A 25,386-nucleotide genomic window follows, 5' to 3' on the forward strand; every position below is an offset into this window, starting at 1 on the left:
TCACAGCAGAGGTAACTGAAGTTTTCTGGCAACAGAAGACTTGGGCCTCTGTTTATCAGATTCATAATAGTTCTTTAATAGATAGAGCCTTATTCAAATATGTCAAAAACCTATACAAATGCTAGCACCTTTCAGGATCAGGCTGTTACCAAGTCTTCTTGCCTTTCAGTATCTTTGTTGCTGTGAGTTAATAATTTTAACTGATGGAGTGATAAGGCAACACTAATTGGTAGAGTTCTGTCTGCAATGGAGTTTTTATCAGTGCAGCTGGCGTGTTGGTATTGATGGTGTGACATTGTGTTTGGATTAAGGTACTCCATTAGGCTGCAGTCAGTGTATCAGAACTTCCTTATGCTCGCCCTTCATGGGATAGGAAAATGCTGTCTGCATTGGTGTCCTGTCAAGTGGAAGATTTGCACTGTGGAATGTGCATGGAACACAGGGTAAAACTTCCAACTTTCCAGAGTTACTTCTGGTGTATTTTCCAGCCAGTCAGCCTCTGTTACCCACAGACCTTTTGCAGACTCTTGCTTTGAGTTTTCTGGGAACTGTGAAGGGGAGATGGGAAGATAATAAACAGATTTTTATCTTGCAAACCATCTTATGTAATAGTGGAAAAGGAGGTAGGTTCTTAGTGTTACTTGTGGTGATAGTGAGTCAGGCAGTTGGCACAGATAACCTGCTGCTGGACTTCCAGGCTCTCTGATCAAGCCTGTGCTATAGCACTGGAACGTATTTCTAGTTGGGTAGGGTTATTCAGCAGCTACAGATCAGCTATTTGACAAGGCTTTAATTTTGATGGATATATTATATGAGAAAGTTCAACTTAGCAAACTATTGCATGTAGAAAGATAGGATTATGGAATTGCATGGGACCTCCTCACACATACAGTCTGGTTCCCTTTGTCTGGAACCCATGGCACAGTTGTTGCCTCAACTTAGGTTCCTTACTTCTCAGATACTTTAGATCTGTCAGGTTTTTGTTATTTGGTTGTTTTTTTTGTCTTTCTTGCTATGCTAAAGGCAAGTGCTTTTGGTTTACCAGGTAAGAGGGGCTCCTCATAATTCTAATCCTTGCAGTCCTTCATTATATCTATTCCAGGTTAAATTCACCTCTTTTGAGCCTCTAAATCTACCTCTCAGGATGCCAGAACCAAATACAGTAGTACAGATTACCAGTATCACCAGTGCTTGAATGCCACTAATGCATTTTTATTTCTACTAGAAATAGCTAGTAATGCAGATTGGGATTGCTTTTATTTCTTATGGCCTTGCCACATTGATACAGCATATAGTCATTCTGTGATTGACTAATACTCACAAGTATTTCTGCTTTCTATTATTTGCAACTGATGAGTTCATGTATTACGGCAGGAATTATGGGTATAGACTCTGAGGAACATGATCTTGTGCTTTGTAATGCTGTATTTCATCCTGTTTCTATTATACAGTTCTCAGTTTCCTTATGTTCTCTGTACTATCCTCTGCCTTGTACTGACAGTGCCACCCAAATTTGTCATTTTAAGTTTTGCTAGCGTACTTCTCCTTGTGCTGGAGCTGTTAATGAATATATCTAAATAAAATTAGTTTCAAAAATGGTGCATGAAGTCCTTCCTGCTTAATACTTTTCTCTATGCCAGTTCTTTATCACAGATTGTTCTTGTTCTGTTCCCTGTTTTTTGGTCTTAAGTACTGGTTCCCTTCAAGACTGCATGTCAGATGCTTTACTCTAAATGCAAGTTGATTTGATCTACTGCATATCTTTGTCTAAAATGCAGTTTTAATTAAAAGAAAGGCTTGGTTAACCTCAGGCTGATGTACCGTAATGTAACAAAGCAGCATTTTTTATAATGTATTTGATATTAACTCCAGTTCTGCGCAGTAGGCAATACCTAACCCTGTTTTCCTTATCTCTGGATCCTTCCCTTGTTCTCAGGTCACTGAAATGCTCATTCAATTTTGGAAAAGTTCATAGGCATCTTCATTCATAACTGAGGACCTAGATCTCTGGAGCTGACGTGGCCTGTGTGACCCAAGTCTAGCAATTGTGCCTCAAGTCGACCTCAGGCCACAAACTGTCTGTAGAGAACCACGACTGCATTTCAGACTTAGCTTCCTTTTTCTCTAGGCTTTGTTTCCTCATTACTTCTGGTCAGTGTCTTACTTTCTTTTAGTTGTGAGTCATTATATTTTTTCACTGTTCTGTTTCTTCAGCTTCCTTGCCTACCCATTCTGATGCAAGAATCTCAGCTGAAAATCATTCTGACTTCATAGCTATGTTTCTGCTTTTCCTCATTTAACTTGCTGAGTGGAGTGCAACTTTGAAGCAGCAAGCTGCTTCTCCTTAAATAGCATGCTTGTCACTTAATATTGGCTACTGTTCTTCTTACTGGTCCCCAGATTCCTGTGAGGACTTTTTGTCTAGCTGTGCTGACAAGTTTTTGTACAACTGTCCTCTCCTTTTCATCCTCTCTACTTCATCCTCCTTTACACAAATACTCAGTCAGCTCCTGCTGCCATTCACAGACCACCATATGAGATTCTCTGCACAGATTCCATACCATAATAGCTGTCCTTTTGGTTTTTGGTCACTACATGGCTGTTGCCCACCTCTTTCTCCATCTGACCCAATTAGAGGTGAGGAACACCTGCATTTGCTATTCACTCATAAGGAAAAAATAGTTAGGAATGTGATAATCAGTGGCAGCCTTGAATATAGCAACAAGTTCAAGATCTTGAAGGAAATGAGGGAGGAGGCTAATGAAATACAGACTCTGGACTTCAGACAAGCAGAACTTGGCTTGTTCCGGGGACTGGTAGGTATGATTCCACGGGAAGCAGCTCCAAAGGGCACAGTGGCTTATAAATGCTTGCAGGTCTTTAAGGACCCTCCAGTCACAAGAGCAGTCTGTCTTGATATGCAGGAAAATGAGCAGATTTATGAGGAACCCAGCTTAACTAAGCAGGGAGATCATGGTGGAGGTCCCAACATCAAAAGGCAGTATATAAGAGGTAGAAGCAGGGATAGGCTACAAAAGAGGAATTTAGAAATTTTACCTGGACATACAGTATCAGGAAAGTCAAAGCTCAGCTGGAGTTGAGATTTCCAAGGGATGTCAAAGGCACCAAGAAAAGCTTCTTTTGTTACACTTGTAATAAAAGCCTGGCCGTGGAAAATGTGTGCCTGATGCTGAGTGGTCTGGGTGATACAGTGACAACAGAGACATATTAAGTCTGAAGTACTCAAAGTTGCCTTTGTCTCAGTCTGCGCTAACAATGTCTTCCATACCTCTGTGATCCTTGAACATGTTCAAGAGGAACAGCCAGCAATGGACAGGGATTGAGCCAGCGATTACTGGAGAAAAAGTCTCCCAGTGACTAGAAAAAGGCAGTCGTTGCACCCATCTTTGCAAAAGGCCAAAAGATCAATTCCAGGAACTGCAGCCAATTGGCCCTCACTTTGGTCTCTGGGAAAATCACAGAGCAACTGCTCTTTGAAACACATTTCTGAACATATAAAGGAGAAGAAGGTAATAGGGAACAATGGGCATGGATTTACTGAAGGTGAATCATGCTTGACAAACCTGATTGCATCCTCTGATAAAATGACTGGCTCTGTGAGCAAGAGGTAGCAGTGGATATAACTTACCTTGGCTTTAGCAAAGTTTTTGACACTGTCTCCCATAATAGTCTTGTATCCAAGCCAACTTGGACTGGATGCATGGACAGTCATCTGGCTGGATGATTTGACTTAAAGGGTGGTGGCTAATGTGTTGTGCTCTACTGGGAAGACAGTGCCAGGCTGTGGGGGTACTCTCCTGGCAGCAGTTAAGTTTAGCGTTTTTATCAGTGAAGGAACATTGACATTGACATGGAGGAAGCCGAGGAGTACTTGCTTATAAAAGTTGCAGATAACATCAAATCATGGAGTAGGGGGGAACCAGCCAGTATGCTTGAGAACAGGCAGCCATTTAGGAAGCTGGAACGAATCGATGGAACTTTATGAAATTCAGTGAGGTCAAATGCATAGTTCTTCCTTGGGAAAGTAGGGGTCACTAAGCATTTGCTGGTGCTGCCTGGCTGGGAGCAGCACTGCTGGAAAGGCCATTGAGGCCCTGGTGGACAGTGAGCTGAGTGTGCACAAGAAGACTAACAGCATCCTGGGCTGTATGAACAGGAGCACAGCCAAGAGACTGAAAGACTTGATTACCTCAGTACTTGGTAGCTTGCAGCTAGAGCACTGTGCTTAGTTTTAAACATTAAAAAACATTGGCAAACTGGACTGACTTCAATGAAGGGTTGTCATGTTGGTCAGAGGGCTGGTTCAGCATGTGAGGAGAGACTGAGAAAATTGTCCTTGTTCAGCTGGAGGAAGGATGTATCTGAGGGAATCTAACAGCAGCTTTCCAGCTCCTAAGAGAGGATGGTCAAGAAGATGGAGGCAAGCTTTTCAGTGGAGGATGGCAGGAAAATAACAGCCATCAAGCATAAGCTGAAACAGGACAGGAGCTGGCTACATGTATGGAGAAACTTTTTCACAAGAGGACATTCGAGCACTGGAACCTAGAGAGGTTGTGGGATCTTTCAAACCACAACATAACCTCATTGTCGACACTGCTTTGAGCAGAAAGTTGGACTAGAGACCTCCCAACATCCCTTCAAACTGGTGTCTGTGATCCAGCTGCTGTTCCATAGAGCATCTCTAGCAGAAGTCTGCAGAAATGCTGCTTTCATATGCCATCTGACTCCCTGCTCTACAGTTGATGCTTTCCAAGATGATCGCCTTTGTTGTCACATCTCCACTTGTTTCTTTGGACTGCATGTCTCAGAGGTCTGGCTGGGTCATAGATGCTGCCCAGCCACTGAACATAAAGGAGCTACTGAATTGCTGTTACTAGAACTCTGAGAGTAACTCGTAAGGAAGCCTCATAATCCTAATTCATAGATGTGATTTACAGCCTTCTTTTATGTAATTAAACATTCAAATATAAACAGTGTGGAGCTTAGGTGCTTAGATATATTGCTTCTATCTGCCCACATTAGTGCTCATAACTGATTATCAAGAGTGGCTGGTGAAACACTTGCTCACCATGTTGCTTGTAGCGTTGCAGGATCTTTGTGGTTTTGAATGGTATCTGCATGTGGCCGTAAAATTCAGAATGGCACAGGTTTTAATTGCTTTTGTCATGTTACTGGGCTGTATCATTGGCTCTGTGGTAGCCAGTTGGAAATCTTCCCTGAAACACTCTCTCTTAGGGATCAAGACTCACAAGGTGGCACAGAGTTAGAATTTCGAAGGAGTGTCAGCCCTTACCTATCCTTCTTTGACTACCATAGAAGCCTGAACAGTGGATATTGTCAATAAGCTATAGGCTAAAGTTTCTTAGCAGCAAAACTGGCCAGTAGTTGGTAATTTAGACTTCAGTCATTGTCACCTGTGAAAATGCTGCCTTCGAAATACTTTTTGATATATGTAGGTTGTGTGCATCTGCTGTAGGCAGCAAAAAAATTGGCCCAAGAATTGGGTTTGTCAGCCTTGGGGAGCAAGAGCCTTTGTCTTCTGTTACCTCTCTCAAAGATGGAAATTACAGGCTAGCCTAATTCTAAGGAAATAGCCAAAGCTCTGTCTATTAGGATCTGATGGTTTGGGGTTTTTTATTGAGGGAAAAAAGAAAAAAGAGAAAGGCTAGTTGCTGAAACTGTTTTGTTTGTCCCTGCTCAGGTAGGGAAGAATTCAATTGTTCCTACCTGAAATGGACCTCATTTGTTTATATTTTTTTTCTGGGACCTGTAATGATGGCTGACTTTCACTTGGAAAGAAGCATCAATCTGAAGGGCACACTCTTATGTATATGTTTTTTGTTGTTGTTGTTTGGTTGTTTTTTGGGGGTGTGTGTGTAGTTTTGGGGTTTTTTTTAATTATCTTTAGTTTAAACTAAAGTTACGCAGGTCACAGCCTGGTGTCTGTCTGCTATGTACAATCTACCTGATCAAAAAAGAAACAAAGCCTTTCTTAGACATCTGGAAGAAGCCCCATGGTTGGAGGCCGTCATACTCATGGGGAAGCTTTTACTACCCTGACTTCTGCTTTGAGGGCAGCAGCACTGGGCACAAGCACTACAGGAGATTCCTGGATTGGATTTAGGACCATTTCTTGACACAGGCAGTCAGCAAGCCAACAAGGCGAGATGCTCTGCTGAACCTGTTACAAAGAAGGAAGAATGGGTTGGGGATATAAAGGTCGTGGAGGACAAAGGGGCTCAGAGAAGCTGTCTGAACTTCCAAGGACAACCTCTTCAAAGCAAAGGGGAATGATCAGACCAGAGTGCAGAAAGTTGAGCAGGCCTGGCAGGAGGCCAGCAGAGTCAAGCAGGGAATTCCGGATTGGCTTCAGATGCAAAAAAGGAGTGCATGGAGGTGTGAGCAGGACTGGCCTACCCAGCAGGAATGGCACAATGGTGCTCAAGCGTGCAAATCTGAAATTAGGGAAGTCAAAGCTCAGCTGGAATTGAACCTAGGAATGGATGCAATGGGCAACAAGAAAGCCTTCTGCAAGTGGATCAGCAGCAAAAGGAAGACTAAGGAAAACCCACGTCTTGGTCTGGTTCTGCTGCTCATATCAAAAAGCCATGAAAAAGGCCAAGGCACTCAGTGTTATCTTTGCCTCTGTTTCTCATGGTATGCCGTGTCCCCAGGCCTCCCAGATCCCTGAGCCTACATCAGGGTCAGAGCATGGCTGTTCAGAGGGACCTTGACAGGCTGCAGAAACAGGAGGGCAGTTCAACGTGTAAAGTTCAACACAGGCAAACAGAGAGTTCTGCTCCTGGATCAGAATAGCTCCATGCAGTGGTACAGGTGGGCATCAATTGGGTAGCAAGCATTTTTGCAGGACAGGACCTGAGGGTCCTCATAGAGAATGAGTTTGCAAGGTGAGCCAGCTGTGACAAAAGCCAACTACAAAATGGACTGTTTTAGATCAAGTGTTGTCATCAAGTTGAGGAAAGAAGCTATGCCACACTTGTGAAACTGTGTCTGGACCTGTGGGCAGAGTACCACAGAGACGTGATACCCTGTCAAGCTGGGTAGGTGTGAGGCTCGCAGAGGACCACCAGGATGCCTGGGGGCTGAAGCACATGCCTACCAGGAGATGCTGCAAGAGCTGGGTTTGTCCAGCTTTGATAAGAGAAGGTGAAAGGGAGAGAGTGCTGGTGAGTGTCACTGCTGTGTGGGATGATGGGAAAAGGCAGAGCCAGCCTCCTCTTGGAGGTGCACAACAGTAGGATGCACAACAAAATATTGGAACAGGCTGCCAAAAGATGCTGTGGGATGTCCATCCTTGGCTAGAGACATTCAGAACCCAACTGAACAAGGCCCTGAGTAACCTGATATAATTTGAACCTGGTTTACGCAACAGCTGGTCTGCAGGATGTCCAGAGGTCTTTCTGATCCAAATTATTTTGGGATGTCCACCATATCATGGCTTTGCCAGGTACTCTGTGAATCCTTTGTGTGTTTGAGGACTCTTCATCAACATAACTTCAGAAGTTCAAATGGATTGTTACTAGGATGTGGGTGACTTTGGTGTTTGTCTTTTGTTGGAGAGAGCTGTGGTAGGTGCATCTGTTGCGTCTTGACTAGCAAAGAAGTGTTGACTGCCTTGACACTGAGGATTTGTGAAGATCAAGAAAGGCTGAACTGTATATAGACCTTTTTCTACTGTACAGGAGTACTCCTGTCAGGGCTCCACCTGAAGAGACTCGGATTCTTTCAGAATTCTGTATCCTACAATGTTAAGTTTATGATGGAATGGTTTATAGTCTTGTCCGCAGGAAAGATTACACATACAGTCATGCTGGGTGTCAATGAGGCCAACACAGATCTGTTTCTTAGGTTTGCTGGTGGCCACACTTCACCTGGGGATGCTAATGAAAACCCAAACAACCACCTTTAGAAAACTGTCTATGCCAAAAATGCATTTCTTAGGTACTGTGTTTTCTGATGGCAGAAGTCACAGAAATGATTACGTTTATTTTTCAAAACAGCGGAATCAAGAACTAACATGTTTGCTATTTGAGAATATTGGAGATCTATGTTTTGTAGTCTGTTTCTGTAGTGTTAAGAGCATGGGAGATGGCTTTGTTCTTTCCAGAGATGGGAAATGTCACATCTGTTTCTGTTTGTGTGTCTGTTTCTGGTTGTGTCAATGGCAATGAGAGAAACTCAAGGAAACCTCTTGTCTCCAGCTTAAGGTCAGGTTTTCCATCACTGACAGATTTATTTTTTTTTTCTGTCATTTGATACTAGTATTCTTGTCTGTTCTTTATGGTCTGCATACTTGTATATCAGCTCCTTATAGCTGTATGAAGAGGTGTATTTAATTTTACTAGAGATTGGCAAGCCTTCTTATGGAAGGCTTTGAAAAGAAAGGACACATATTTGATCCTCTGGGAGAAGACTAAAAGTACTAATTTGTTTTGAGTGTCATGCAACTAGTCTGATGCTATCATGAGGACTTACTGCTACTTTGGTTTGGTTTTGTTTAACTTTTACATGACTCCTGTAAGAGTGTATGTATTTAAAATCACTAGTAACAAAATACTCCCTGCAGTCATTGTCACGTTTTTTCAGTGTCTGGTTACACTCATTCCTAAGAACTTTCGCTTTATTTCTAATCTGAGCTAAATTAACTGGCTTCATGACACCTTGTATTATAAAGGGTGTTTTTCTGTCTGCTAATCATCTCAATAGCTTTTCTCAGAATTGTCTTGAGTTTGTCAGTAGATTTCTTCACTTGTGACTCTAGTGGCTTTTTAGTGATTATGTTACTGCCGAGCATGGCAGTAATTATAAAATCCTTACTCGTGCTCCGTGTCTTCCTGCTTATGGATGTAAGAACTGCACTGGCCACTTTAGGCTACAGTGGTGTTCTGGGATATTGTTTCTTCTCCTACCGTTTCCTATTGTTCTGAGCTATTGTTTCCTTCTCTACCATTTCCTATTGTTCTGGGCTATTGTTTCCTACCCTACCATTTCCTAAGTTCTTATAAGATTTCCCTGGGAAGCAGTGAAAGTCCCAATGCTGTAGCTGTGTCCTACATCCTTTGCTTCTAGGTTGTTGTTTTGGGGTTTTGTTTTTTTTGTATTTTGTTTGTATTCAGTTATTTGTATTGTTTTATTTCTCCCAGATCACCACGGTATGGATGCATATACCTGTCCTTTTCTTTATTTCTGATTTCCCTATCCTGTGTCACTTGTAGGTTCTGTTTGTTATGTTCAGGTTAAATTAGAAGAGTCCCAGGACCCTTCCTCTTCTTTATACCTTGCATCTTTGTCTGTTTGCTGCTGCTCATGCAGATGACTTCATTAACTTATCCACAGCGAGTTTCAGTCACTTTCATCAGTATCCATGGTCTCATTAGTACTACCAGTACAGAGAAATTACTTGCTTCATTGTGCATTCTTTTGTGGTTGTTCAGTATTGCAGCTCAGCTGCCAGCATGCAGCTCCATCAGCAACCTTGGAAAAAATCTTTTCTGAAGTGTCCTACAGTCTTTTCAAGTCATGATTAACTAAAAATTATACAGCTTTTAATGCATTTATGTCTCTTGCCCACTTCTGGATCATTTTAATGAAAACGTCAGGTCAAAGTAGATGAAAGATGTAAGGTTTTGTGTATCACTCGTCCACAATGAAAACGGAATCTTTGTGTTTTATGCCTTTTTTCAGCTTTCTTGGGCAATGCATGGCCAGTGTTTGCTTTTTATCTGTATGTCACTGGGAATTCCTCAAAAAGTTCTCGTGAAGGATTGTATCCCTAAGGACCACTTGAAAGTCTAAAATATCTGTTTTATTTTTACCATTATTTCTGGCATCTTTAAGGAATGGATGGGACATAATTTTCTTGCAGGAGTGATACAGCTAGGTCTCTTGATACTTGGAAGACTAAATTTGGAATTCACATGATGCTTTTTAGTACTCTTCCAGCCACAGTAGTAATTAACTTGGAATGGACACATGAGATCAGTTTTGACATAATGTGTATCTTTCTCTATAGCCTTGTAAACTGAGCTGTTTCTTTGGTGTACTTGAGAGAGTTTAGTCTAGATTTAAATGTCCATGACTGTATTTCGTAACTAGGAAATGTTCATGACGTTCAGTTTAAGACATTGTAGGGAAATCAGAGTAATGCTGTCTAAATCTTTCTTGTGTCTTTTATCTGCACATAACAAGCTTGCTTGTCTGTCCTGGTTCCACATTTCTTCTTTGCTTTAGTTCAAAATACAACTTCTTGGTTTTGTTCCCGTAACTCTATGACTAAAAACAGATAAATATTTCATCTCATGAAACTCTTTGCTAATATTTTTTTGATAATGAGACAGCCAGAATGAAGGTAACATTCTAAATAAATTTACAAATGCACCATTCCCCAACGCAATTGCATTATTGGGGTGATGATGGTTTTGATGGGGCTAAGTAAGGGATAGGACTAGGAGTTAATGGGATGTCAAAGTAAAAAGAGAAGGAAGAAATTTTTGAATTACAACACAATTTTTTTTTCAGAGTTGGGAAGTGAGGACTGGGCATTCTGCCTCTGTGCTAAGGATTGCTGCATTAGGTGACTGCTGTAGGTGCAGAGGAGGGGAGAATGCAGTTCTGTTGTTTACACAATATTTTTCTCATGTTCTCTTCTCTGCTTGACAGCTGCCAAGTCCAGTTAGGGATCACTCACAGCCATTCTACTTCTTGGTGACAGGCAGACAGCAAAATACAAATTCAGAGTTGGGGAATCTCTCTTCCCCTCTGGAAGATTTCCTGCTCTGTAGATGAGGAAGGATCTTTTTGTTCCCTGGCTGGGCTTCTCTTGCTGTCACTGTTAAGTTTTACATTGTTTGAGAAGATCTTTGTACCCCTACCTGAGTGAAGACATCTGAGCACTTTGATGCCATGTGCAGCTTTGTGAAAAATAAATCTTGTTCAGCAAGCCTGCCTTCTTCTGAGGAGATCACAGCATTCTTTGATAACAGAAACTGCGTTGATACTGTTGGATTTCTTCAAGCCATTTGATCTGTTATCAACGAGGTCTTAATTAAAAATGTGACAGCATAAGTAAGACTATCAGTTACCTTAAATTAAAAAGTCCCTCACTGTCAATTTGGAGACACATCAGTGAATGGGTCATTTTCAGTGCTGCTGCTGTCAAAATGGATGTCCGTGTGGTTAAAGTTTTCTCATGAGAATGAGGGCCTGCAGCCATGGGGCTTCTTCCAGATGTCTCAGAAGGGCTTTGGCCCCTTCTTGATCAGGTGCTTTGTAGGAGATGCCGCTTGCAGTGTCACCTGCTCCAGTGCAACTCTCAGCATTTGGGTGAAGCCTTACCTAGTGTGACAGCCTTCCAAGCTGTCATACTCTGCCATTCATAGACATTATCCCGTGGTACTTTTCATATTCCAGAAACAAAGTGTTGCAGCTGTTCCCTGGTTTCTGTTTCGGTTTGATAAGCCTTGCACATTTGTTTGCAGACACATGTGGTGGGGCCTCTGCATTGTGCTGCTTTTACAAGGAAATGGTGAGAGCATCTCCCATCCTGCTATTCTCTGCACATTGTCCTCACTGCCCCCACTTACAATTTTTCCATTCTTTTGTCACCATCAATAAATAATCCATGGAAATCAAGGATAAAGGTGCATAATTTAATATATTCTTCTTGATTTTTAAATTTTTGAAACATTTGCATTTTCACAATTGGAAAAAAAGGAACCCCTGACTTCTAGAAAGGCATTATCTCACTAATGTTAATAATAATCTATTCCAGTTATCCATATAATTCTAACCTAAGGTTTAACATACATGCTTCAAAACTCAGATGATGGGATACTGCTACTAGGGTTTCTTGGATTAGATGTAGGCCAGAACAGAGAATTCAGGTCTTGAAATACTCCCTATGCATTCATAGTTAGAACTTTTGTAGAAGAGCAGTGGCTTTAATGGAGCTATGAACTGTGAATAGTTAGGGCAAATTATGCAACAGGAAGGAATTAGGCAAATTCTTACCACATAAACACCAAGATAATTGGGGTTTGCTTACTTATGAAGAAGACTGGAAAGAATAGTTATTTAGTGCTGGCTGAAGTGTAAGAGTACCTTTATCTTTTTTGAGCTAAATTGTACCAGAAACAAAGAAAATTCTTCATTGCGATGCTGTATTTCTAGGGCTCCCCTTTAATTTTCCTATCAGTCTTGAGGGAAATTGTGAAAGAGTGTGTAATGGTAACATTATCATGCCTCCAAAAGATTATTCCAATTGTAGTGTGAGAGAGCAAAAGACTGTAAGAGCAGCCCAAACTAGCCTGGATGGACCTTTGATCTAGCCCAGTGTCCTGTCTTCACTGTGATCATATCACATACAGAAGAATACAAACACAGGCAGGTGCAGTTCTTCTCCCCTATATTCTTCCAAACTGCAGCCATTTGCAGTTCAAGGAATTATATGCAGTATTATCTTTGTTGTATTTATGCTTTCTTAACATCTTATGATTTTTAATATCCAGTTTTGTTATAGTTTCAAATACCCTTTCACTTTCATGTGGTAAGATGTCAAAGTGTGAAATAGAAATATTCATTGACGATTACTGCTGTTTCTACAAGCTTCTTAGAAATTTCATTACATCTGGGGTCCAGTATCCTGCAAACTAGCTGGAAAGCTATGACAGCTGTAGTATATTCTCAGTCTTGAGGGCTGTGTAGGCCAGCAACCTGCTTCATTGTGTGCCTAGGAGTTCATGAACTGAAGCTGTTCTTTTAGGTTCAGAATTTTTAATTGACTGCAGTACAGCATGATTAATTTCCTCTATGCAGAAGGAACTGAGGAATCTTGTCTTTTGTGTGTGACAGGATAAAAGCATTGGGGTATTTTGTTGGTCCAAGGATTTGTATTCTGTGTGGGGAGGGAGTATTGCCTGTCTTTGTTCTGCAAGCTGTATGGCAACTCCTTGATGTTTCCAGGGCAATGCTTGCTCTTTATGCTTCACTCTTAAAAATGTTCATGTTCTTTTATTATCTTGCTGATACTAAGACTTTGTGAAAGGATACAAGCAGTTAAAAATACAGAGGTTTAGCTAAAGCTGAACAGAGTTTTTGGCTCCATGTTTTTTGCTTCTCCAAAGTGTCAGTCCTGCTGTAAATAGTGTATCTCAAACAAACAAACAAACAAATGAGGTTGAAAGAAGCATTTATTTGATAGTATTGATCAGTCTAAATACAGGAGAGAAGAACTGTTCCTCTTCAGGATGGAGAAGAAAAGTATTAAGGGAAATGTACGAGCAGGATGAAGAAGGTGCCTAAGGAATGCCTTCCGACTGCTGCTCCAACTATGCAAGAAGATGGCATCAAATGAAGCTAACAGATGGCAGGTTCAAAATGAGCAAAAGGAGGTACTTCTTCACACATAGGTTCTAGAACACCATGCCTCAGGCTGTTGTAGGTACTAAAGGGCAACAACTTTCAAATGCTGTCAGAGACACAATGCTAGGATAGATGACAGTTGGGATGACCTTGTGCAATAGATCTTGTGTCCTTGCAGAACAGGGCGAACAGGTGTATGCGTGGTGTGTCTCACATAGGTGTTTGTGTCTTACATCAGATTAAAACTGTCGACTTCTGATTCTAAAGCAGAATGGGAATATGAACTACCTTTTAATTCCTATAGAAGTATTGTAAAAGTTAAATATTTTAGTTATATAGGTGAAAGCTAGAGTGAATGTTGTAGAAATAGGCAAGGCAGTCCAGTAGATTTATTATAATTAGTTAGAGTTCCTTTTTCTATGGTTTGCCTGCCTGACATACTCCCAGTTAAGAACAGACTCTTTAATGTAAGGGTGTACTTGCCCATTTCCAAGCTCAGATCATTAGGTCTTCCACTTCACTTCATATCACTTCCTCTGCTAACTTCTTTGGAAAAGTGGAAATAGAAATGGGGTTTGTTAATTGAACTAATGTAGTTTAACTAGTGTACTGAAATATCAGTAAATGTTGGCAAGATCCTAAGTTGACACCTTATAGCTGGTCATGTTGAAACCTTGATGTGAAGTTCAGTTTCATCTCAGCCAAGAAGATGTGTTGACTAAAGGGCAGTTTTTACTTATGATGGATAACATTTGTTTTCAGAAAATCAACACGAACATGCACCCTTTATTTTTAGTCTAGAAAGAACCAATACTTTTTTAGTTTAAACAGGACAAATTTACTGTGCTTTGCTTTGCTAAGAGCAGTGGCTCCCAGGCTGCCTGTAGCTAAACCTCAATTGAAAAAAAAAACAACCAAAGATCCATGATTCAAACCTTGTGGATTCAGTTGGGTCTTCCAGAATTCATTAGCTTTAGTTCTGTGCTCCAGCTTTACAGTCATATGCTTCTACTATGCTGCTGAGACCTGCCCCACTAATGGGGAACTACTTTAGGGGTAACTCCTTCTGAGCACATCTGTCTAAGGTCTGTGAAGGTGTTGGTATTACTGCTCTAGAACATAGTAGATTCTTGCTTCTAGTGCTTGGATATTCCTTGCTTCCTTCTCAGATCCGGGAGCTGGTTCCTGAGTCCCAAGCCTACATGGATCTGTTGGCCTTTGAACGCAAACTAGACCAGACCATTATGCGAAAGCGTGTGGATATTCAGGAAGCACTGAAGAGGCCAATGAAGGTATGTAATGAACACTTTATACATTAAGTTAGGGCGAAAAAAAAATCCTTGTATTAAATGGTGGAATGATCGTCCCAGTAAAAGTCCTGTTAACAGGTCAGACAAAGCTCCTAAGAATAAGCAGCTGGGGAGCAGCATGCATAGAAAAGTGGTGGGGAAAATCCTGTGGATATTACCAGCTCTGTCTTCTGAAAGGCTTTAATAAGGAGAATAATAGCTTCTGGATAAATAAACACTGGCTTTGGAACTTTTTATTAGAATGATTAAAAAGAAAGTAAGAGATTAGAGGGATGTGCTGAAGAGATATATTAAATTTCTTATTAGAACTCAGTCATAAACTAAACTTGTGTAATAATAAAACATATAATGGGAAGAATGACTTACAGGAAAATTATTAAAGATCCTGCAAAAATGTACACATTCACATAGTCTGTTAAAGGATGATTTATGTAAGAAAAGAATGGATGGCATTTTCTGCAATTTCTATTCGATTGAGCCCAGCACTTCACCATACATAATACCCTACTGAAATAGTCTTTTCCTAAGTTTTCTGAGTCTGTTAACTGAATCACGGAAAAGTTTAGGTAAGTGGAAACTGGAAGTCATCTAATTCAACCTCCTGCTCAAAACAGGGTTGTCAAGGCCTTGTGGGATTTTGAAAATCTCTACGGATGGAGGTTTCACAGCCTCTTCAGGCAACCTGTTCCAATGTTTGGCCACTTCCATTGTGAAGAATTTCTTTTCATTTCTGTGACTGTGAATGCTTATACTCATTCATATAGTAAGTCCTGTAGTATGAAAAGCTTTGTAGCTGCATGTCTGTTGTGAAGTAAAGCTGTCATTTTTGTGTGTACCAGAGTAATGGGTATCAGCCCAACCTAAGATCAAGATTCCATTCTGTTTGTCACTGTACAGGTATGTGATAAGATGTGGAAGGCTTTTACCGCTGATGTTTTTCAAGTTCATATATATGAAACAGAAAAAAAAATTGAAAGAATTAAGTTCCATTAACATATCTATTTATAGATAGGAAGTGAAGTGTGAATGCTTTAAATCACAAGTTTGTAGTAAAAAACTGTTGTATATAATAGATTGGACTGACTCTTGGAATAATTTGCCTTAGCTTCTTAATGTCTGTAAAACACCATCATTTTAAACTAGCTAGGAACTTGTCCATGTTTAAAAGTAATTGAAGACTTAGACTTGCATTCATAAGTCTGCAGGAAGATGCTTGTTCTGTGGCAAACTCTTTAACTAGGGAGTTGACCAGTACATGAGGTTCCAGCTCTGAATATCCAGTGATGTCCAGGGCCCTGTAATGGGGAAGAGTCAGGAGGCACAGCACTCTACAGAAACTATAGACAGAAAATTCCATTTCCATCTAGGGCTCAGCAGACATTTTAAATATCAGTTACTCAGCTAGTTAACATCTAAAGAATGATCAATCAGATGTTTTTCAAATTCATGTCTAGATTTAGCATGTAGCATCTGTGAAATTCAAGACCTCTCAAAAGAGAGCTAAGCCCAGATAATTTGAGGTTGTTACGATATTAAGTGTATTCATTTTATTATAGTTGGAGCATTAGTAACAGCAATAAGAGTTATCTCTACATTTCTACCTCCTATCAAAGCTTCTGTAATTTTGAAATATTTGCCTTAAAACAGTGGTTCCCAAGCTGGGATTGTAATCCTGGTAAAAATTTAAATTTGCCTGAGGCATATGATAATATGTAGGGAATATGCAGGACTGCTCCGAATTACCAGTTGTAATTGCATTTACCATATTGGTCACAGTGATTGCGTTGTAGCTAGAAACAGTCTTTGGCAACCACAAGTTTATGGTATAGTGTTGCTGACTTTTTTTCTCTGAAGACTAATTATTCTGGAGGAATTTTAGGGAAAATGTTTCAAACGCTTTTGGTTGAGAACAGTGTATAACATTTGTTTGGCCTTTTGATCCTACTTGGACATTCTGTGAACAGTTGCTCTCTTGAAACAGAGATGACAGCTGTGGGGTTGCTCAGAAAGCAAGGAGACTTAGGGATTGTGAGGTTGGTTGAAGGTGCGGAAATGGCTTTTACCACCTGCCAGCTCACTTTACCACTGTTAGCAACCCTTCTCAGCTCCCAGCTTATTCACTCCAGATGCTGCCTTGTCTTTTCTCTGCCTTTAGGTACTAGCATGTTCTCTTCTGTCAGTCCTGTGTGCTTGGGCTACATTCTCATCTGCAGAGTGGTATTTGCTGCATGCCACTCATTGCGAGTCCTTGCACTGACCTTATGGAAAACTCATGCACTCAGAATTCCATAAAGGACTTTTTAAGAGGGAGTCAGGCAGACAGGGCTGTTTGACTTCAGTGTGGCCAGAGATACAGATATAGCAAGCTCCATGGCCTGAAGGAAACAGAAACCTCATGGCTCAACTCCAAACAAGTAGATGTCATTAAAGAAGAATGCATTACTGAAAATCTGGACAGCTAAGGCCATGGTGGACTTTGGGAGTGGGATTTATTTGGCTAAGTATAGACATCTACATTATATTTATTTATATGTAAGCTAGTCACTCTGGACTCCCTTTATAGTCAAGAGATTTAGTCAGTGTGGGCAGTGGAGTTCAGGGCACAGTACGGTAAACAGTAAGTAGAAGTTTAAAAGAATATAGATAAATCATGCCCTAAAAAGTGCCTGTTTCTCTCCATTGTCTAAGTCTGAGATAACTAGTTGTGGACATACACAATTTTAAGACTGAGATGATTTTCATATCAAGGTCACCTGGCTGAGAGCAGAGCATCTAGTGACCCATCCCACAAGCAAGGCTCCTGTTCCAAGCCCTGGCACCACAGATGATATTTTTGTCTCACCCAAAGAAGGGGCTGTTGCTCTTTCACATTGAACTGGTGGGGGATATTGACCAGATCTGTGCGTAGTTTGAGTTCCTCAAACTAAATGCACTTTTCTCAGTTTGAGGTTTAAAGATAACTGAGGAATTACTGTTGGATTGCTGGCAGAAGGAAATTTGCATTTTGTTTTTCTGAAACACAAAGGTTTCTGCATGATCCTCTACCCTCCAGCCAAACTGGTTGGTTTTTGTTTTTGTTTTTTTTTGCTCAGTATGCCTTGAGCCACAGCACACTCAGGTCTGTATCTGAGCTCTAGAGTTCTGTTGTAAGAGACTCTCATCTTTGCTGTGTACTGAGTTCTATACCTGCAAGGGATATTCTTAGGGGCAGAAGAATGAATAATACCTGGGGATTTTTGTGTTATACTCTGAAACCTACTGGCATTGAGCTCCTGGAATCAAACCTGTACTCACTTCAGTCAGAAAATGCAGTTGGTATCATTTACTCCAACTTGAGCAAAGCATTTTATTCATTCTTCATGAGATGTTATGGAAAAAGAGCTGGGGATTACTAAGGAAAATTTTAAGTGACTGAGAGCAGTGGCAGCTCTATCACTTTTTGGCTGTTGTAGATTCCCCTCTGTACTTTGATGCCTGTGGCATATGAGCAGTGTACTTCCTTTTCTGTGATTGTCATGTTGGACTTGGCGCTGGCTGGGATTAAGTGGAGGAATTCCTGCTATAAAACACTTGCCAACTGCTTTGAAACGTCATTAAAAGTTATGAGCAATAGAAAAGTCCTAGTATTGCTGCAGAAGACCCTAGTGATATCTGACTTGTTAAAGCTGGAATGCAGTGTCAAAATGAATGGTTCAAACTAGAATGATAATGCAGAAAAGCGCTTCTGGAACAACCTAGAGGAAGGAAGATTCACCTTGTGTATGACACTTGGCTTTTATATGTGAATACAAAAAGAAAAAAAGGGAGGGACTGGTAGTGGCTGCCTTTTAGGTGGAGGGGAGGAAAAGTATCAACAGATAGGCTGAATGACAATGTTGGCAAAAGAACAAACAGGGAAAAGGTGCCTGAATAAAATGTCAGAGAAGACTCCAAGGAGAGGGAAAAGAGATTTCATTTTTGAAATGGTGTCTTCATTGGTTCTGAAATGCATTACATGATACAGACCTGTAACCTGGACTTACTGTTGCTGCCAGCTGAGTGACCCCAGACCCCATCAAGCACTACAGTGGTTTTCGTAAGATATCTTAAAGCTCTTCAGGGTAAATGTCTGAACAAGCCATTTAAAGTAGAAATATGTTGAAGGTAAAACAGAATTTATGCCAGTTAAAATTTAAACAAAACAATATATTGAGGGAATTCTATTAGGAATTTTCTCGTCTTTATCATCAACAATAAAATTTACAAAATAAAGAAAAAAAGCCGAATAGCTTGTAGTTTCCTGAAGTGAGAGATCAGTCTGCAACAGATACATCCTCTAATTAGTATGTGGTTATATGTACAGAGAGTTGGGTTGTCGTTAGTCTCAACATGTGTCTTGATCTGCAGTCACCTAATGTTTGAAGGTCACCTCAGAGTCAGTGGGCTTTAGGTGAATCTACCTCCTCCTGGGTACCCTGAACTTGGCCCTAGGAGTTCCCAGGTTGTCTTCTCTGGACTGATCTGGGATTTCTTACGCATGTTATTATTGAGAGGACTGAGTTGCCAATGGGACCACATCAACATGTGTTACTGCATTACTGGCTGGCTTGTTGCCTGGATAGTTACTTATTGGCAGAGCCTGTGCCCACAGCCTTACCATACTATGCTGCTTTTAACTAGTTAGCACTGAATCAAGCCGCTGGGTAAAAAGCTCCTCAGCCTTGACACAAACAAGCAAAGAGAGTGTGCATTCTTAACCCATCACAAACTAGCTGAAGTATTTGATGAGAACATGATAAAATCTTGCATGATCACCCTCCCTCTCCACATGCAGTGGCAATAGGAATTATGAAGCTCGTGTGGACCAGTGTCTTTACTAATAGTGACCAGTAACAGGATCATGGATTGGTTGGGGTTGAAAGGGACCTCTCGAGTTCATCTTTTCCAACTCCCCTGCTCAAGCAGGGCTACCTAGAGCTGGTTATCCAGGACCTTGTCCAGATGGGTTTTGAACATCTACAAGGTAGGACATTCCATGGCTTCCCTGGGTAATGGGTTTAGGGGGAGTTTGTTTTGGTGAGGGTTTTTTTGTTGTTGTTGGTTTTGTTTGTTGTTTTGTTGTTGTTGTTGGGAGGGGGGTTGTGTTTGTTTCATTTTTAAGAGCTTTTGGCTTTGGTCCAACCCACTGGTAGTTCAAAAATAGACCAATTGTGACTAATTAATGTGCATATTTATGACCACTAGAACAAGATATGAGAGATGTAATAGATATTTCATTATATCAAGTCTTTAAGTCAAGACTGGATGTCCTTTAAAATGAGCTGCCCTGTTGGATGAATGATTAGGGCTTGTGTTGCACAGGAAATTAAACTGGACAATAAAGTATCTTCTGCCTTAAAAATCTGCAAATTCTAAATCTGTGTTCTGTGACAGTGAGTTCTATGGGTTAACTATGGTTCATTATGCTTTGTATAGCATACATGACATACTTCCGTTGATCAGGTTTGAATTTGTATCTCCTTCTTTAGGTCAGCCTATATTTTAAATGCATCTTTCATGTTCTTTAATGTTCTTTTTTCTTAGGTAAAAAATTCAGTGCTCCCAATAACTGTAGAGAAAGAATAATTCAGTGCACCTAGCTATTCTTACCACCCATTAGTATCCACTCCTGATTTTCTTCCTGAAAGAGTACCGTATACAACTGCCAGATAAGCTGCTGTAACTGATTTTTTTTAGACTACTTTTCATACTGTTCTCCATTTTATTCCTCTATAGCATTTGTTTAAGTTTTTGGAGGTTTGCAGGGTTTTTTTTAGTTGAAGTTTTTCTAGAACTGTCTACAGGCGTTCTTCGTGTGTTAGTCCAATTTTGAACTCCATAAATACTGGGTAGCTCCTTTTAGTATTCATGTTACTTACTTATTCTATCAAGTCACTGATTTTCCTGCTTCAAGTTGGCCATTTTTAAGTTCTTGTCCATCTTTTCTTGCCATGAGTTACCTAACTAATCTTATTCCTTCTACAAATTTTGACATATCTGATTATTGCTACTCTGGGTGAGCAATACCTCTGTATTCCAGTTCTGATATGGACACATTTGATTCTTTTATAATGCTTTATGCATGAGGTTTTTATGCTGTGTTGATGTACACAGAAATCCATCCTTAAGATGTGCATAGAAAGCTGTTAATACAATACTCTTCCTAAGATCAACAGCCAGATTTCCTTGATTCATCTTCTGATAACTTAGTTTGTTTGAAATCCCAAGCACAGCTTCTCTGGAAGTGTCCTGTAAGTACTGTGTCCTGCCTGAGTGGTCACTGAAGGAAGCGTTAACTTCCATATTTGATGGAGATTTGTCTTGGGGGTATCACACAGAGCATGGTATCTTCAGATGACTGGATTCTGATTTGAGTTTTAAGGATATAATGCTAATGGAAACTGGAAAGAAAAAAAAAGGCAATATAAACCAGAGGTAGTTTTCTGAAGAATTTGATGGATTTCCAGCATTACACCTATTTACTTAAACTGTGCTGATTTGTGTGAAGATGACATTTAAGAACTTGGAGAGTGCTGTTCCAGCATTCCTGTCAGCCTCCTTTTCAGGTCTGTTTCATTCCACATGAGCTTTCCTGACAATTGTGCTGCTGTTGTACCTGAGACCTTTGCAGTAGTTCGTTGTTGACAAGCCCAATCTTCTGTCACACACGTGTCTTTTTTTCTTCTTTTTCCTTTTTTCCAGGAAGAGATTTTAAGTGAAATACAGTGCTTTTTGGGGAAGGCTCCTCTTTTTAATATGCCTGTTATTTCAGTTCATTTTGCTGAAGAAAGACAAGTCAAAGATACATCTTAAAGATGTGTATCTTACACTTGGGGAATAAGCAGATGAAGCATTTATAGATTTTTGTTCAAGAGATTATTTGATTCACAGTGTTGATCAGGTCTCTGTCAAGTTCCCCCTTGTTAATTTTTTCTGTGTGGGTGGTAAAAGTTTCAGTGTGTTGGGAGAGATTAAATGTGATGCTTTCTTCTTGCCCTAGAGCTGCAAGTTTTCTCTTTAGTTTTTGCTCCAAGGTACTGAGAATCCTACCAGTAAAAATCAAGGCCACAGGTTTTGGTTGGTTGCTTTTCTGTTCTCTGAGAGCCAACCATACAGAGAGGAGAACTGATTTTAGATCTGTGCTATAATATGCACTGTTAAGAAATTTGGAGAATTTATTGAAGGGCAGTGTCTTCTTCCTAAACTACATTGCGTTGCTGTATTTAAGCTGCACAATAACCTAGTTGCCCATCACTGATGTTGTATCATTTCCTGCCTGGATGAGATGGAGATGGAAGAATACCTCACACTCACAGCCTTCTGGATATGAACTTGACATTATTCTGGAAGCCAGGAGTACTGATAAGTGAACTGAGTGCAGTGATTTTGGGTGTGTATCTTCAACCAAGGGACGGTATGGTCTGTATATGGCTATATATGTATATATATATGGCCAGTGCCATGTAGGTCTTCCTGAGCAAACTTGAGTCTTGACTGTATCATTTCTGAGCTAGCATCTTCCAAGGCTGATCATCCTTATGATGGCAGTATAACTGTGAGTGCTGAAGTTGTTACTCACTGGGTAGATCTCTTCAGGAGGAATTCAGACCATATTCTTCAGTGTCTGCCAGAATCTTGGTTCATCAGGTGAGATTGTAGTGTCTCAGCTTATAGAAGAAGAGCCATGGTACAGGAGAAGGGAGAAGGAGCCTACCTGTCGAAAGAAAATGTTCATTTGTAGAGTTATGATTCTGATGTTTGCTGAAGATGTATTTTCTTTGAATGCCACTGCTCAAAGTATCTATTACCACTGTTGGTGATAGACGTATGTAGGGCAAGTTCAAGTGCAATTCCAGTTCCTGGAACTGGAAAAAGGTAGTCAGCCCCCTAGAATGTCTGGTGCAGAGCTGCTCCTTGGTAGCTTTTATGAGAAGCCAGTAGTGCTGGCAACACTTAGATGTGTAAGGAAGAATAGGTAGTGGGCATTTTGGGAAAGGCAGAAAGAAGGAGAAATGGAGCAGTAACTCTTTTAAGGGGACAAACAGGAGGTGGACATGTCAGCAGCTTAAGAAAGGTAATTGTGGAAGCTTGGTTGTTTCTGGGTCAGTACGGTGCTGTGCAGAGGAGGACATGTTTGGCTCTTCAAGCAGTGTTCAGGGCCAAATGCCTCTTTCACAGCTTTTTAGACTGCTTGCCAGAAAGTCTGTGGCAGATCTGGCTGCACTCTGCAGGTCAGGTCTAGAGTTACTGGTTATGACAGCTGTGATGGCTGACACCTGTTTGCAGTTGCATTACTATGTAGGTTCCTGTTAAAGGATGGTAGCCCAGCTGTAGAAAGGAAGGCTAGTGTTTGTCATGTTCTGAGGTGTACTTGGCCTGGTAGAGCCCCCAGAGGGAGGGGATGTTGTACCAGCTGAAGTGCAGGGTAGTGTAGTCAGCGAGGCAAAAAGGATGAGGGACTACCTCCTTAAAGTAAAACACCAGAAGAAAAAGCAGAAATTTGAAGTCTCCTGAAAGAAGGCAACAGCACAACCCCAGCTGGATCTTAAGTAATAGAAAGAGGATTCTCTGTGTCTCCCCAGAAATGACCTTACAGAGTTTTCTGCAACCTTGGAAATAACAGAGTTGCTGGAATAAGAGCAAGCCTGAAGAAATGATCCATTTTCAAGGACATGTGAGCAGAGAAAACATGGTTTAAAGATTTATTTTTTTATTTATTTTTTGTTTAAATTCCATTTTATGTGGCAAAAGTGAGTTTTCCTTCTTTATGTTCCCTTACTCTGCTTGATATTCTAATGAAGATGTTCAAGGTTTTGAGTCTTTTTCAGTCTGAAAATCTTTATTCTAATAAATATTTTTAATTCTAATAAAGATTTTTAATAGGTTTAAAGCCCATTTGCTATTGGAGTCCTCTTGCAGCTGTGCAACTGCTTTGTTTGATTTCCTGATAAGTCAGAAGCAAGGATCTTTCTGTGGTTGCATTTAGGACATAATCACTGCCTTAATAGTGTCACAAATTTGCGGTACCTTTTGGACCAAAATCTGAAGACAACCCCCAGGACATTTTGCTTGTTGAATAGAATATCTTTGATTAGCAGAGACTAAAGGCTCAGCATTTTACAGTACTTACAGGTTGTCAGTAGTGTCTGTAACATGCTGGAGTCAAAGACTGAATGCTTTCTGATCTAAAATCAAGGTACATAGAAAGTAGGGCAAAAGATAACTTTAGAGGTAGCCGTTACGTAGGATTTTTGTTCATAATTATTCTAAGTTTCTTTCTGATGACAGTGTGGAAGAAGTGGGTTGATTAATAGGGGTTATAGTGAGGAAATGATTAAGAGTTTGTTGTTTAGAAGAAAGCACTGTACATTGAAGAGAGAAACAAATAAAAGATACGCAGACTCGTGAGTTTGGCAGAGCAGAGAAAGTATAGGGAACCCAACAGGAGACCAGTTCTGAAATGCAGGCTGCATCTGGCTTATGCATGCTTTGAAAGAAAAATTATAAGGAGTTAGTGAAGGCAAACAGTGGAAAGTATCAAGGACAGGTATTTTGGAGTGGAGTTAGGCATTGTTACTAACTTGGGTTCAGGTGAACTATACCAGTCAGCTACAGCCTGAAAGCTAGAAGAAAGAAAGACATCTACAATGCTCAGATTTGAATAAGGATGTTACTGCAGAGAATGATCTTAGTGATGAAATGTCAGATTTCAGAGGAAACAGACATAGTTCCTACCGGATATGGGGGCATACAAGGAGAGGAGTTTCCATGATAAAAGGGAGAATGGTGATAATGTCTTCGGAAATCAAAAGAAGAGGAAATGGAATCAGTTTATATCAACTTGAAATATCTGTGGAGTATCTAGGATGAACTGGTAAGAGAAAAGCTGCTTATGTATATAGATGCAGTTTTGCAAATAATCAGTTGGGGATAAAATTTAGGAACATAAAATGTGCAAGTTAATTTAGAGAGTTGTGAATTTAGAAATGTGAAGTCCTTCACAAGGCCCACAAGGCCTCTACACCAAATAAAGATCCTGGGAGATTAAAATAAAAATCCCCAAATCTATATAATGAAAGAGCACTTTAGCAACAGAAGTTCTGCAAGAAAGGATGAGAAAGAATATGGATTCCCAGGAATATTTCACTACCTGTCTGCCTGTTTTTATCTGTGTCAGCCTGTCATTTTCTGGACTTAAGGCACTTCTGAAAAACCTGTTTCCTATCCGTGCATACTGTTGACACTCTATTTCCATCAAACCTTTCTGTCACTGTCTTCTCCAGATTTGGCAAAATGTAGTCATTTTCTTTTTTCCCTTCAGCCATACATCTCTGCCTCCCACATTCCTCTGCTATATTAGATTTTTAGTTTCCTGACCTGATGTATATGACTTCCTTCTCTCCTGTATGTGTGTATGCGGGAGTGTGAAAGCTTTACAAGACTACTCCTTTCTTAAGTTGTATGAAGGTTGTTTTGACTGTTTAACTTGACAGCTGTAGCCTTTTTGTCATTGTACTAGAAACAGATATTTGAGTCCCAGAGAAATTTTTGGCAATATCTTTTCTTGAATCCATGCATCAGAGTTAATCATCAGGTTTTCTGTGTGGCGCACAGGAGAGAAGGGCACTGAGAAATAACGTAGCCCTAAGTCAGTAAA

General features: G+C 40.4%; 1 protein-coding gene across 9 annotated transcripts in view; it reads left to right on the forward strand.

Moving 5' to 3' along the window:
- Nucleotides 1-25,386, forward strand: part of SMARCD3 (SWI/SNF related, matrix associated, actin dependent regulator of chromatin, subfamily d, member 3) — an 83,716-nt gene that overhangs the window by 45,569 nt on the left and 12,761 nt on the right. For all 9 annotated transcript variants that reach the window (XM_061346300.1, XM_061346299.1, XM_061346298.1 and 6 more), the window contains one exon: nucleotides 14,571-14,693. In XM_061346300.1, the coding sequence (XP_061202284.1) occupies nucleotides 14,571-14,693 (123 nt within the window). The remainder of the gene's footprint in view (nucleotides 1-14,570; nucleotides 14,694-25,386) is intronic.

This window comes from Neopsephotus bourkii, unplaced genomic scaffold, assembly GCF_033783945.1.
Source record: "Neopsephotus bourkii isolate Nb327-2 ecotype Australia unplaced genomic scaffold, CSIRO-AGI_Nbou_v1 NB_272, whole genome shotgun sequence".
Taxonomy (NCBI): Eukaryota; Metazoa; Chordata; class Aves; order Psittaciformes; family Psittacidae; genus Neopsephotus; species Neopsephotus bourkii.